This window comes from Callionymus lyra, chromosome 13 (assembly GCF_982586985.1).
Source record: "Callionymus lyra chromosome 13, fCalLyr1.hap1.1, whole genome shotgun sequence".
Taxonomy (NCBI): Eukaryota; Metazoa; Chordata; class Actinopteri; order Syngnathiformes; family Callionymidae; genus Callionymus; species Callionymus lyra.
In genome coordinates this window covers 23555193-23570975 of record NC_141830.1, presented here as the reverse complement: position 1 = coordinate 23570975, position 15783 = coordinate 23555193, and the positions used below count along the sequence as shown (strand labels likewise).

Genomic DNA, 15783 nt, shown 5'->3' with positions numbered 1-15783 from the left:
TACCTCCGGCATGTTCGTCCGTAACGTCCCTCTTGAACTGAAGCCTCGACAAGAAGAGTTGTGTTCAAAATTAAATATGTGTATATTTTAAGATTGTTTGTAGCAGAAGCTAAAAGGCTAACATGCTACACAAACAGGAACAGTCCTGGTAAATGCGAGTGTAGACGATAGACACGTCTACACTTGTGATATTTACTTGTTATATAAACATTACATACATTTTTGTCTATAACTCTAAAAAGAACAGATTACTCTGAAAATAATCCCAACACTAAATTGACATGAGAGTGAGTAGAAAATGAGTGAAAATGGTACTTGTATAAACAAATATGATTCATTCATTTTCCGCCATTTCATCCCTTAATGGGGGGCTGGAGCCTATCCCAGTTTTATTGGGCGAGAGGCAGGGGACACCCTGGACAGGACACCGGTCTGTTGCAAGACGCAAAAGACACACAACCATTGACAACACACTGATACCTACAGACAATTTCCCCAAGTTCTCAATCAACCTCTGTATGTTTTTGGACTGTGGGAGGAAATCGGAGAACATACAAACTCCACACAGAAGGGTCATGTGTTGTCTCCTCCTGACCTGGAAGTGAACCTAGATGGAAAAAAATACAAGTTATTTGTACATTTACGATTGTTACAGAAAATTATACAGGACTTGGTCCCAAGTTGCATTACTTGATGTTACTTGAAGTTCTCAATCGTTATACTGCGTTATTTTATATTGAGTTTGAAAAGGTCTAAAGGGATGGTTCAATAAAAATACAAATGTTGCTCCCAGTGTAGACAGTAGTGTTTCCTGTCAGTGTAGCATGTTAGCCTCTTAGCTTCTGCTGAAAAATATCTTAAAATATTGACTTTTTAAAGATTTTTTCTGAACAGTTTCTCATGTCGAGGCTTCAATATAAGAGGGACGTTACAGACGAGCAGTATGAAGGAATTTGGATGTTTATAAGATAGTCTTTTTGGAGGAAGATGAAGACAAAGACAATTGAGCTCCAGTCGCTACATTAAAACGAACAAACATTTTTGTTGATAGCTCTAAAAAGGAACAGATTACTCTGTAAATAATCCCAACCCTCAGTCAACATGGAGGTGAGTAGAAAATATCACTTTAACTAAATACATTATCGTCGATTCAAGTTGTTCTAAACACACATATTTTTGGCACCGATTGTTCTGCTGTGACGTCACGTCTGATCCGAGAGACGTTTCTAACGGTATTTATAGACTTTTGTTTGTCGTTCATGAACGACGTTCCTGTCGTTCTGGTGCCACATTTAGATCGTGTTTTATTCGCCGGTTCACGAGTGACGACGAGGCCCTGCGAGGAGGGGGAGGCAGGGAGAGGGGGAGGGAGGGGGCGAGGGAGGGAGAGAGAGTTGACTCTCCTTCCTCACTTGGCTGCATTCGATAAAGCAGCTCCGGAGACGCGACCATGCTGTGGAAACTAGTGGAGAATGTCAAGTATGAAGATATTTACGAGGTAACGACACCGAGAAACTACCTGTGTGTGTGTGTGTGTGTGTGTGTGTCTGGAGCTCGATCTTCTGTCTTGAGGTGTGTTTGTAACCGTGCGTTGCGTGGAATGTATTTTCAATTTTGAAAAAATATCGTCGAAATCCGCGGGTCAGCTCGGGGTCAGCGCTGTCACGGGTAAATCACGTGGCTTTTTTTTAATCCCGGGACAAGGCAGCGGAATGTCGGCGCAGGTTTGCGCTCAGAGGGGCTCTCGAGGGCCCCGCGGGAACCCCCTCGTCTCGTGCCGCACATGGCGCTTCTCCCACGGCGCGTGGGCTGGAGAGGGAGGGAGGGGGGGACCCACGGTGACCCCGCGACAATGTGGCGGTTAATGCGGCTTTTGACGTGTGACGGATTCACGTGGAGAAGAAGACGCAGCTGCGGCGGAAAGTGTTTCACGAACTAATCACCAATGGACGTGAAAGTGTGATTCAGCTGAAAGTGGCGACAGATGGACTCGTTACTACGTTTATAAATGTTATAATTGTAAATAAACATTAGATAACATCACCGATTAGTTCAATCAATTACCTTTATTCGAATAAAATAGCAACACAAACTAAGTATTTTCTATGTCAATTAAAATGTTTGAGTTTGATTTGATTTAAATAAAAATTGAGGGACACGTGAAGATGTCGGATTGTCAAAAAAATACTAACTAAATTACCTCTTATTTTAATATTTGTTGAGGGAAAAGACATTTAAATATTTCAAATTGTTGGTGCTAAGATAGTGAATTAATATTAAGATATGTGTTTTAATATGTCAAAATGTGAGATGTTTGAATGTTGCTTCACGTGTTATAACTTCATGCGTGTGTCATTTTTATTTAAAATAACCCATTTTGTTTAGTTGAAATACAGTAAAATATAACTAAATTGCAGCTGTTAATGTAATTGTATCCAAACATGCGTAAAATATATGCCGTGAAAAATGAAAAAAAGGCAAAATATAAAATAGTTATGTTTACTTTAAGTAGATTTATACAATTGTTGCGTTTTTTAGTTTGAATTCGTGTGTCTAACCTGAGCAAATTTTAAGTGGACATTTCTCATCATGAATATATCTATTTATATATATTAAAAAAAAAACGTTTAAAAGACTCCCATTAAAGTTCTCTAAATTACATTATTTTCCACTTAATGTATATATTTTGTGTCACTAGATTTACCTCTGGTTGAGTTTGTACGTAAAGAGCAACAACTAAATTAAAAATAAATCGTTATTTGACAAAGAAAGATCGTTTGAATCGAACCTGGTCGATCGTTAGTCTAGTGTTTCTTGTTTTAAACATTATATTTACATTTAGAATCAAGCGCTGGACAATATTTTATGACAGAAGTTAAAACATGTGCGTAAAAGTATTTATTGAGTCAAAAAAAAAATCCATTCATTGTTTTTGTGTAGATATTCTTGTAAGTGTGTGATGTTGACTAGTGAGAAGTTTTATTAAATGTTTCTCTGGTGTGATGGTTGTGTTACATGTGTGTCAAAGTGACGTGTGTCACTCGTGTGTGTTCAGAATGTTGGACGAGGTTCCGGACGGTCCCGTGTCCACATGTGTTGTGAGGGTCGTGGGTCTGGTGCTGATCCGCTCCGGTGCTGACGGGATCTGTAGACGTCACTGCGGTCGAACGTTCACGCTCCGTGTGTCGCGCATGAATATTCTCGGTCATGAATAAGAGTCGCAGCAGAACCGCGGGAGCAGAGCTCAGTCTCTCAGCGGTTCTGGACGCACACGCGCGTACTTCTGATGTTGGTTCACTCCTTCTCCGCCGCGGTGAGTTGGACCGCTCCGGTTCCGTCTCCCAACTCATGTCTTCTGTCTCCACAGGACCGCCATGACGGGGTGTCCAGCTCCCGTCTGTCCCAGCTGGGCTCGGTATCGCACGCCGGCCCGTACTCCAGCGCGCCGCCGCTCTCGCACGCGCCCTCCTCGGACTTCCAGCCGCCCTACTTCCCGCCTCCCTACCAGCCGCTGGCCCACTACCAGAGCCAGGACCCGTACTCCCACGTCAGCGACCCCTACTCCCTGAACTCCCTGCACCAGAGCCAGCAGGGCTGGGGGGCCCGGCAGCGGCAAGACGCGGCCGGGGACCGGATGGACAGTTCGGGTCTGCTGGCGCAGCCGCGGGCCTCGCTCCCGCAGCTCTCGGGTCTGGACCCCCGCCGGGACTACAGCGGGGTCCGGCGGCCGGACGTGCTCCTGCACGCCGCTCACCCGGGACTCGACCCCGGCATGGGGGACGGACTGTTGCACGGACTGCACGGCATGGAGGACGTCCAGGTGAGTCCGCGGTTCCCTTGTTTCACCGTGTGTTGCCCGTGGGTAGCTGGGCAGCGCGCGCACGTCACATCCCATCATGTCACTGTATTTACAACGATAACGCTGTATTCCAACATCGAAAATTACGTCACTGTTCACGTTTATCTAACGAATAATAACAAAAAAAACAACATTATTTTGTTCTTTTCGTGTTAAAACCTCAATATTTTCATTTTTATCTTCAATAATAATGTTGCGAATAATCTGTCAAACATTAAAAATGTTCACAATTAAATCAAATTAAATACTATTTTAAAACAATCACATTTATTTGGTCTATTAAAATATATATAAGCTTCCAAAACCTTCGTTTTGATTCCGCATTTCTCGTTTTTCAAGCAGTAAAATCAGCAACATTTAAACCTTCGTCGCGTCAAATAAACTTTAGCTAAATCAATATTGATGGTTCTTAAAATAACTATTCAGGATTAAGATCATTCTTATCTGCATGAATATACATCGTTAATTATTTTAAAAACGGCTCTTGTCGTTTAACATATTAAACCTTTCGTCTTTTTTATTTAAAATGATCCGGCTTTTCACTCTGTGTTTTCAACATTAGCGGGTCAATATTTGTATTTTCCTGAAGCTGTGCAACTTCGAATAAATGAAAATATAAATGTTTTTATTATATTGACGTCTTTTTTAAGTTTGGATAATTAACTTGACATAAAAAGGAACTGGTTAAATATAACAATATGTATTCATTTTAATGACAGAGAAATCGAACAAAAATCAATGAATCAAAATGAATTAAATGAAATAATTAACACTTAAGTGATATTTTGAAATGTTTATCTAGTCAAATAGTTAAATAATAACTGATGTATTTTTTAACACAAATTAAGAATTAAATAAAATGAATTAGTATATTACCATGAATTTTATTATGTTGAAAACTTAATTTAACAATAAACAGTTTTTACCTAATGACCATAAATACTCTTTTAAACTTGGGAAAAAAAGGTGTTATTACTGTGTCTTTGTTATTGTACGTTAACATCTCAGATTTAATACATAATTTAAATATATTCACAGATGTCTTGCTCATGTTGTCGTGACAAATTCAGGGTCAGCATCTTTAGTTGTATTGATTGTGAATGTTACACGTTTGTGCTTTATCATGTAGTTACACAATAACCCAGGATAGGATACACACATTTGTTTTTCAGCCATAGCAGTTTATCGGCCATTGTTTCCCTGCAAAAGATGCTGGTGAAAAAAGCAACGTTTTTATTTTATAGCTTGTAAAATAACATATAAAATCATAAAAATGTGGTAAAATAATGAAGAAATAATGAACAAGATTATCAATGGATCCATTCCAAAAACAACTGGCAGTTACGGAACTCGAACTACGACTGAACTACTTAATTAAGTTGTCACATTATTTATTTTTACTAATTTACTTTGGTTGTTAGAGTTCATCTTCAAGAGAGAGCTGGACGACCATGCTAATGCTAACACCGAGCTTAAGTTTATAGAACCCGGAAGTCAAACAGAGTCGACAAGAATACCTGAGATAGAAGTCGCTTAAGTCTTATGTGACGGTTGAAAAAAAAAAGTTTAGTATTGATAAAACCCAGACCAAGAAAACAAATAACTATAGAGAGAAACTACATAATTCTGAGAGCAAATATTGTACAAGATACTGTGGTTTCTGGATTTTCAAGCGGGTTCAATTCCATATCAAACTCAAGGCCCTTTGGCAACATAAACATAAAAAAAATGTTAACAAATTAATCAGATATGAATTTTAATGCATCAAAAATACTCTGGGAGTGAAGTAAGAAGGGAATTCAATATTGAATGAGTTACGAGTTTAAAGGGAAGACAATTGATGCGACACAAGCATTTGAGGATTAAAAAAGGGAGGTTTTTTTTTACGTATTTGAGGGTCAAAAATTGTTTTCTCCTATGTTAGCAATTGTTGTACGTAGTTCTGAACTTTGGTTCCAGCAAGTACTGAAGACAAACATTCACAATCATTAAAAAAAAAGCTAAAAACTGTCAAAGTAATGTACAATTATTTCAATGGGCACTTTTTTTATATAGTGCTAAAAAATCTTCTAAAAATTCAACAGAAGGTTTGATCATTGTTTCTCATTTTTTGATGATAAGCGTTGACAGTTTGTCTGAAGATTCTGAGGTCAGTGAAGGCATCGTTCCCCCCCCCGGGACTAAAGCCAGCAGCTGGAGCCTGAACACAACTGGCCCGGGGCAGATGCAGACCCCCTTGTTAGAGACCCTGCTCCTTGTTCTGATTGCAGGTTATTGATCCACGTCACTGATAATACATTAACTGTTTGTTTTTCTCTTCTGTCCATTCAGAAGATAAAAGTTTATTTCAATCAATAAAATATTCATATTGATTTCAAGAATATTTGCAGTATTTTCTTTCATAATACACGATTAACTGTTTATTATTATTAATGATAAAATTCTTACCGTCATTTAAGGTGTTAATCATATTTTTATAATTAAGATTCCTCACATTTAATCGTATTTTTCTTATCCTTTATAACATTATTTTTCTTATACATTATTTGCAAAAAAATGAAGAAAAAAAAGGTCAATCATAAATAAATGTTTTTCTTTGTGACGTAAATTGGTGAATAATTGTAATACTTTTGTTATGTATTAACAATATTATATATCTTTTTTAACACTCTGGTTTTTCCAATTTGATGTTTTTTTGGTTTCTATATTTTCAGATAATTTTATTAAATGAGTTTGTCAGTTTTATTCAAACATATTTAACATTGGAAGATGTTTTCTTACTGCCTTCATGTACATTTTATTTCCCACATCTTCACAAGTCATTGTGTTAACTTGAGCAGAGAAGTCAAGATGTTTTAAATGAAGAGTTAAAGCCATGTTATCATGAGTGTTCACTGACCAGTGTGTTTGTGTCTGGACAGACCATCGACGACGGCACCAACATACTGGATCAGTCGGTCATTAAGAAAGGTACGCACTCACACACACACACACACACACCCTCACACACACACACACACACACACACACACACACACACACACACACACACACACACACACACACACACACACACACACACACATGCACTCATACACACACACACACACACTGGTCTGGAAAAGCGCTATATAAATACAAATTACTTACTTACATGCACACACACTCACACACACACTTACACACAATCACACACACATGCACTCACACACACACAGATGCACGCACACACTCACACACACACATGTATTCGTGCACACACACACTCTCACACACACACACTCACACATGCACTCACATACACATGCACACACACACACACACTCACACATGCACTCTCACACACACATGCACAGACCCCCATGCACTCACACACACAAACACACACACTCACACACACGTGCACTCACACACACACATGAAACACACACACGCACTCTCACACACACACTTTGTTTAGGTTTAAATCCTACATAATTAATGAATAGAATCTAATTTTCTAAAACACTAGCGAACCATTACAATTGTTGACACGTTTGGACTCATCAAGTCTATTTTAGCAACAAGAGGCAGAATCTGATCAAACAAACAACCTGGTTGTTTGTTCTTACACAACATTGGTAAACACCAGTTAAATTAAGAAGTTAAGAGAAAAGTTAAGAAAGTTTTGTCACGAGACATGGAGAGAAGAGAACTTCAAGAAAGCTAATGCTAGCTTAAGTTTCGCTAACAAGCTAATTGTCCATAACAAACAAATACAAAAAACTAAACGTATAAATAAAAAGTTATATATTAACAATACAGTCAAAGCTGCAGGAAGGAGAGAAAAGAGGAGAGAAAGAAAGAGAGATCGAACTGATAAAAAGATCACAAAAGACTGGGGTTAAAAACACCAAATGCACCTCAGAATAAGAGGTCCTTATCCCCATCTCTGAGGACATTAGTCTGAAGTGACGTCACCCGTGAGTTATGGTCGCTAAAGAACAGCATCACTAGGACGCTCCACGCTCGCCGTCGCCATGGCGACGACCCCCGCCTCCCCACTCGGGGCCGATGACGTGCAGTGATTTAGTTTAGGGGTGTTGAGTAACTTGCTCCCTGTGGGGCGTTTAAGCTGCTGATGTAATAAATGCTGGCACTCGTGGAGATCGCGCTCGTTTACAGCTAATCTGCGCCATTATTCCCGCGGAGACCCGCGACGGTCGCGTGCACGCGCACTCGGCGGCGGCGGGAGGCGCTACGTTTGATCGAAGGAGTCAATCAAAGATCGATAGTTATTGTGAAGAGAACCTCATTTTTCCTGCTTAAATGTTTCCGTAGGTTGTAAATATCATCCCGTGATCGACTTGTCATGTCTGGATCGTGGTTATGAGATGATGACGAATCAAAAGTCCTCAAGAAATGTTTGCGTGATGACGTCACAAAACAAACATCGAAAGAGCGTTTCTTACGAGTGAAGTAAACTTATCAAACATAAAACATTTATATGAACAAAAAGACGCACCTCAATATGAAGGAAATGTGGAGACGAAGACGTAGTTTTTTCTTGTTAATATTGGAAAAATATGTATTGAGTATGAGTATTATGTGAATTATTTTCAGTTTAGCGAATTAGCGTCACACTTCAGACCAGAAAGTGACAAAACAGGAAATGCTCAAATGATAAAGATCGTTTTTTGTTAATATAAATGTTTTATTTGTGGTACAAAGTTCTCTAAGATTGTGGCATCATCACGTAGAAAGTGCCCGGACTGAAACAGTACTTACAAGCGCAGCATTAGCGTCGCTAGCATAGCAGCAGCTAAATTAGCACAATTAGCTGCTAGCAAAAAAAGGAGCTCAGAACAAAAACTACAGTGTTCATATTTTCATCAGTTGTTTTTTTTTAATAATGCCATTTGCTTCACGTCACCTCACAGTAAGTGAAGTAGTATCTTAAAGAAAAATTTTAATTATTCAGTTTTTTTGTTGCTTATTTCATCATTTTATTCTGTAGTGACGGCACAAAAAATGTTGTGTTTACACCATTGTTTCAGGTTCTGATTCTAAATATAAATGTGTGTAAATGAGAAAATTAAAATATTCAAACTGAAGATAAAAACATGATTTAAATGTCAAATATCTATATGTTCTCAGTTCCCATGCCCCCGAAGAACCTCGGCTCCCTGATGCTGGGCAAAGACGGGCTGATCGGAGGAATCACCGTCAACATCAACGAGCTCTTCTGCTCCGTCCCGGGTCGCCTGTCGCTGCTCAGCTCCACCTCCAAGTACAAGGTGACGGTGGGCGAGGTCCAGCGGAGGCTGTCGCCGCCCGAGTGTCTCAACGCGTCGCTGCTGGGCGGCGTGCTCAGGAGGTGGGACCTGAACCTGGACTTCAAATCCTCCGGTTCTGCTCGCTGATGTAATCGTCGGTTCTGTTTCGACAGAGCGAAGTCCAAGAACGGAGGCAAGTGTCTGCGGGAGAAGCTGGAGAAGATCGGGCTGAACTTACCCGCCGGGCGACGCAAGGCCGCCAACGTGACGCTACTGACGTCGCTGGTGGAAGGTGAGCTGTCCGACTCGTCCACGACCTTCACCGCCGATCACGCTTGAAATAACAGACCGCGCTACTCCACCTGTCCTCTAGGGGAGGCTGTCCATCTGGCCCGGGACTTTGGCTACATCTGTGAGACGGAGTTTCCCACCAAGGCCGTGAGCGAGTACCTGAACCGGCAGCACACGGACCTGAACGAGCTGCACACCCGCAAGAACATGCTGCTGGCTACCAAGTGAGTGATGATGTCATCAACGTGCTGCACACGCCGAAGCATCATACACTAGATGGAACTAAAGAAAGTCTTAGTGTGTTACTGGTGTGAGTCTGTTGGTCTGTTGTGTGTTTGTAGTTATTGTGTGTGTTGATGTCCAGTGTTGTGTGAGTTCAAGCAGTGTATGTGTTATTTTTTAGGATGTGTTTCTTCTTTTGAGTTTGTGTGTATGTGTGATGATTAGTTTTTGTGATGCTGTGTGGTTGTGTAATCATAGATGCTTGTAACAAGTGTGCGTTTTAGTGTGATTTTATTTAGTATTGTGTTTCTTCTACATTGTCATTTATAATCTTTACTTACTATTTTCTGTTGAGTGCAGTTTTGCAAGTGTGATGTGGGGGAAGGTGGTGTGTCTGTTGGTGTGTGTTTTCGCATGTCCAAGGTGATACTTGTGTGTGTGTCACCAATAGGTGGGAAGATTGATGTGTAATATAATTGTGTAAAATATTTTTAGGTTTAGAGTGTAGTTGTTTTCTGGTGTGTATTATTTTAAGTGTATTTTTTTAATTTTTTGTTGTTGTGAGGTTTCATATCAGAGACTGTATATCTCGGAATGTTTGACTTGTTTTTCCCCGTGTTACTGAACATGTGTGTATGAATGTGTGTCGAGGTTTTGTCGTTTTTGTGTGATTTTAAAAGGACAACACAAGGACTTTTAGAGCTGATAAAATAAAATAAAATAAATCTTTTCAGCAAAAATATACAAATAATAGAAAACATTGAACAACCTTTAAAAAATAATCAAAAAATCTAAAATAAATAAGATAATTTCTAAGATGTGTAAAAATGACGACATATATTAAGAAAACACGCATAAAAACTGCTTCTCGACTGGTCCGTTGAACACACGAGTGTTTCCAACAAAAGGCGAGAGGTGCAGCGATGGCACCAGGACACACACTCCTCTGCGTTTGTGTGTGTGCTGGTGCCGCTCAGATCCAGACCCGCTCCAACACGAGTCTGTTCGCGATTCATTATTTAGCAGCCGAGTGTTTCAAGTCGTCAGAGAACAACAGCCAGAGCCTGCAGACTCGCCGGCGGTGGCGGCTCCTCGCTCTGCTCCTCTAACCCCAGCTGGGCCCGGCCCGCTCCGCCTGTCACTCACGAGCTGCTGCTCTGCCCCGAGGCCGCATAACCAAGAGTGTGTGAGTGTGTGTGAGTGTGTGTGTGTATGTGTGTGGACTGTGGAAGGATATAAAAGCTGAAGATGGAGTGTCAAGGTGGAACAAAAGAAGCTTCTAGAACGTACGTTTAGATTATTGTTGTTTTAGAGATAAAATAAAAACTCCACTGAAATATTCCTAAATATAATTAGGATAACATTATTAATAATTATTATTTTCTTTGTAACCAATTATTATTATATCTTTTTTCAAGTGTTCTTATCTATCAATTTAATAAATATATTTAAATCATGCTTTATTTTCTTTTGTTATTTTTGAATTAGGTTGAATAATTTTGTTTCACTTGTGTTGATGTACTTTCGTGTAATAAATGCAGTGAAAGCAGATTTTAAGTGTGTGTGTGTGTGTACTCGTGGTGTGTGTTTGGGTGAATTTTTGCGGCATTTTTTCCTATGCATTTCTTTGTGCAACATATTGTGTTATCGTGTAATTTTAGGTTTTTCTTTAGATAAAATTGTGTTGGAATGTGTTCATAGTGTGTTTGTTCAGATGTTAGTTTGTGTTCTTGTGTGAAGAGATCTTGGTGGTGTGTGTCAGTGTGTGAGTGTATTTTCTTGTGCGTCTGGTTGTCATTACAAGTGTGTGGTTTCTAGTGTGTGACTTGTCTTATTCATTATTTGTAAACAAAGTTCTAAAGTGCAGTTGATTGTGTGCTTTGTGTGTTGTCCTCTCGAGTTAAAGATCGACAAGATTTCCACCGCACAACAACCCCAGTGTGTAGCGATGTTTGAGTCTCTCAAGACCACGGTGTTGAAAGAAACTTCATGAATCAGTGTTGGTGTCGTTGGACAGGATTATTGTCGAACATGTGCTGAGACAACATAGTGTATTGATTCCGTGTGTGTAATTACCTCAGACATGTGGGTGTGAAGTGCAGAGACGGACGTGGTCGAATAATTACAAACGTTTATTTGATCGAACGTGACAGAAACAACAGAGTCGGCGAAACGAACACAGCAGATTGAGACTTGACATAAAACTTGTAGTTGTGTTCTGTTAGTTAGAGACGTCCTCGCTCGGTGTTCAATGTTTAACCTGAAATTAGTGTGAGAGTTGTGTATGTTGTTGTTCATGAGGAAGAAAGATTCAAGTAACTGAAGTGAAGATGTTTCCGTCGAACCATCTCAAACATCCTAAATTTATTTAAAAAAAACAAGTCTTTTTTTTTTAAAACATGTACATTATTAAACTCACAGAAAAATGTTCAGAGAGATTCTATTATCTTTCTAACGTGACCTAGATGTAATTTTTTATTTAAGACATACCATTTATTTCTCTTTATAAATATGTTAGAATTGTATGTTAATTACGTAATTGAATTGTATATTTTCCTAAAATATACAGTTTAAAACTTCCTTCAGTTATGGTTCGTACTGAGATAAAATACGGTCCTCTGTCCACATCAACAATATACTCAAATTGAATGTATTTTGTTTTCTTTCACTTTATTAATATTTATGTAACTTGATGTTGCCACCACAAAACATTCCAGAGTTTTGTTTACGCTGTTAATCAAAGTTTTGATAGTTTTGGGAACTAAACCACCAAATAGGGAAATACAAATCATATTTAGCACTAACCTCATCTGGACCTTGGCTCCTGCCATGATTTAAGCAGTGGTCAAAAAGTTGATAGAATCAATGGAAAATTAAACTTAGACAATATTAATGACATGTAGAAACCATCACTTTGAACGCTAACAATGGGTAATGAATTTTATTTTTCTGCTTGTTTCAATACAAATGAAAACACGTTATAATATATATAATATAATAATAGTATAGTATTAACAACCTGTCCTCATCACCAAAACATCAGAGATATTTTCAACCAAATTATAACAAACACACACAAAAAACACTGCAAATAACAAATCATATACATTTTTTAAACTAGTCAAATTAAAATGTCCGGAGCAGGGATCGAACGGGTGAAACCTCGTGTCCTTGAAGTAAAAAAAAACAAAAAACTTTACCATGTAAATTAACCGAGCTGTTGACAAGTGCGAAATTTTACCATTATGTATCGCAACAACCAGGGGTCGCTTTTTCCAGCGCCCCAAAATCATATTCAGAGACATCGCTTGTCTGTTGCTTTAGCGACGTGTCTCTCACTGACGGGCTCTTCACAAAGTGACCCCCAGTTATGACGACCCTAGCTTGGCTTATCATCAGAACCTGAATCAATGCAAACGTATCATTGTGAAGAACAAAGTACAAACTAGTAGAAACATACAAGATGATCAACGTTGTTGATTATTTACAAGATAAAAAAGGATGAATCGTATTTTTTTTAATATAAATTAAATATAAAAAGATTAATAATTATTTTTTTTAAACAGTCAAACCCCCTCTATGGGCCAGTGTTTAGGAGAGACACATTTTCCCAACAGATTTTATAATTCAATTAGTAACTTTGATGACTGGAGAATTTTTCCAAGATTGTGTTAAAAATAATTAATTTTCTTGATATTGTTTGAGCGTTGATGAAGTGGACACAGAGGGTCTTCTCTGCCACTAGATAGACTTGATCCACAGACACCTATGATGGTCTGTGTTAAAAGGGGTTTAAGACGAACAAAGAGTTTATCATCAGAAACATCCCACCGGTTTGTGTCTGACGTCTTCACCCGTGTCGCCCGCAGACAACTGTGCAAGGAGTTCACCGACCTGCTCGCCCAGGACCGGACCCCGCTGGGCAACTCCCGGCCGAGCCCCATCCTGGAGCCCGGGATCCAGAGCTGCCTCTCCCACTTCTCCTTCATCACGCACGGCTTCGGGTCTCCGGCCATCTGTGCGGCGCTCACCGCCCTCCAGAACTACCTCACTGAGGCCTTGAAAGGACTCGACAAGATGTTCCTCAACAACCCGTCCAACAACCGGCACGGAGACAACAACAAAGGAGGCGACAAAGAGGACAAGCAGCGGAAATGAAGGGAATTGTGGGGTTAGGGAGGGGGGGGGAAGAAAAAAGGTGGACACAGGGATCGAGGCGTTCTTTCTAGCTTTATGCTGCTGACCTGCCGCTCATCAGGCCGAGGACGAGCCCGCGGGCCAGAGCCAGAGACACGAGAGGGATTTTTCATCTGAATTCTTTGTATTCCCCCAGAGGACTTCACGGTGACTGTGCTCCATCCATCCCACTGCCCCGAGACCACCAAACATTGTGCGACTGCTTCATCAGTGTTTCCTGCTCGCACAGAGAGAAAGAGAGAGAGAGAGAGAAGAGAAAGAACTTTGGACCCGCCTGCAGAAGGGTTTATAACTTACGTGTGTACATATTTATTTATTTTAATTTAAACGAATGCTTGTGTAAATAGGTGTGCCAGCTGTTTTTTTCTCGGAGTAGGCCTATTTATCTGTGGTGTTTGTGGGGCAGCCAGAGGGGGCGCTGTTCTGGTGTTTTTTTTGTTTTGTTTAGTTTTTTTCTGTTCTAGAGCTGTTGTCATGACGATGAAGATGATGATGATGATGATGATGATGGGTAGACATGCTTCCAATTGTCCAGTGATTTCATTTCTATCACATTGATAATAAACTGTGTGTTTTATTACGACATTTGATCAGTGTCAACTTTTCTAAGCGACAAAAAGGAACTTTTTTTAAAAATGTGCGACATGTTCCCAGTGACGGGTTTATCGGACGAGATCGACAACATCTAATAGAATCAACAACACTAGCTCCACGAGCTAACGGATGGAAGTGTTTCCATTGGGAGGAGGCCCCGGGGCAGACCCGTGAGAGGCAACTGGATATATTAGTGGAGTTTTAAGTTCAGCGTTGTTGTTTTCTATCAAAAAAAAAATTGTTCTTTTCCTTTTTCTTTCCCCCTGTAAAACATTATGACCAGCAGTTTCAGTTGAAAACACTCGCACACACTCGCACACATACACAGATAATTGGCTGTACTTTATCGCCCTGGATTCTCTCTTTAAAGCAGTAGGGGGGTGAGGACGGTGCCTTGCGGGCTCAGCGCTGCAGCGGGAATCTACCACTGGTGTGCTAATGATGGCTGAGAGAGAGAAGGAGGAGTGGGGTACGATGGGGGGGTAATGAGAGGAAGGAGAAGTGAAGTGCAGAGGGAGCAGGAAGAGAGTGACCCCACAGGGCTGACCTTGACCCTCACATCGGAACAGAGTCCGGAGTCAGTTCAATTACGAAATGATTCTGTTCCAGATTATCCCGGATTACTGTCGCGAACACTGCGCGGGAACTTTCTCCAACAAGCATCTTAAGATAAGAAGGGGATTCGAACCCACGACCTACACCATGACACAAACACCTAGAGATACACTTCTAGAAAAACAGTTACACAAACGTAGTAAGGGACAGATAAACGTGGGCGACACATGTAGAGCACGTACACAACAACGAGGTGAAGTGACGACAAAGATGCAAGGAGAGAAAAAAAAAGACAAAAATAAACACGAGTCGATGGAGACACAACGTTAAACACATTTATCGGGACACGAGTGGTTGTGACACAAATATAAATAACAAGCAGAAAACACAGGCAACACAAAAGTGCACACACATGCAGAGGAACAGATACACAAAGACACACGTGAGGATATCTGAGACACAAACCGTGTCAAGACTCATGGGGAGATGAGAAGATACACACAGACCGACACAGAAAAAACAACAACATTGATACACACAGCAATAAACTAACAAACACACAAACAGGAAGAGAACCCACACATCTGCAGGTCACACACACGGTCGCACAACATTGACGTGATGTAAAGTCACGTTTAGACAAATCAGTGACAGATGTTTGTTCACATGTGACGAACTGAACCTGATTCAACTTTTCAAAGTCTCTGAAGAAGATCTGATCACACGTGAGAGCAGGTCGTCGATAGCAACGCAGAGGAACTCTTATTCAACACACACACACACACACACACACAAACACATCCACAGAGA

At 40.2% G+C, this 15783-nt stretch overlaps 2 protein-coding genes across 3 annotated transcripts in view; one reads left to right on the top strand and one right to left on the bottom strand.

Moving 5' to 3' along the window:
* rab10 (RAB10, member RAS oncogene family) overlaps window positions 1–15783 on the bottom strand; it is a 168236-nt gene that overhangs the window by 2073 nt on the left and 150380 nt on the right. The gene's annotated exons all lie outside the window — the stretch shown is intronic.
* tfap2b (transcription factor AP-2 beta) lies at window positions 1388–14409 on the top strand. Its single transcript, XM_087806010.1, has 7 exons — window positions 1388–1498; window positions 3368–3820; window positions 6781–6829; window positions 8996–9215; window positions 9288–9406; window positions 9488–9629; window positions 13497–14409. Exons 1-7 carry the CDS (start codon window positions 1451–1453, stop codon window positions 13783–13785), a joined length of 1320 nt encoding a protein of 439 aa, XP_087662136.1. The 5' UTR covers window positions 1388–1450; the 3' UTR covers window positions 13786–14409.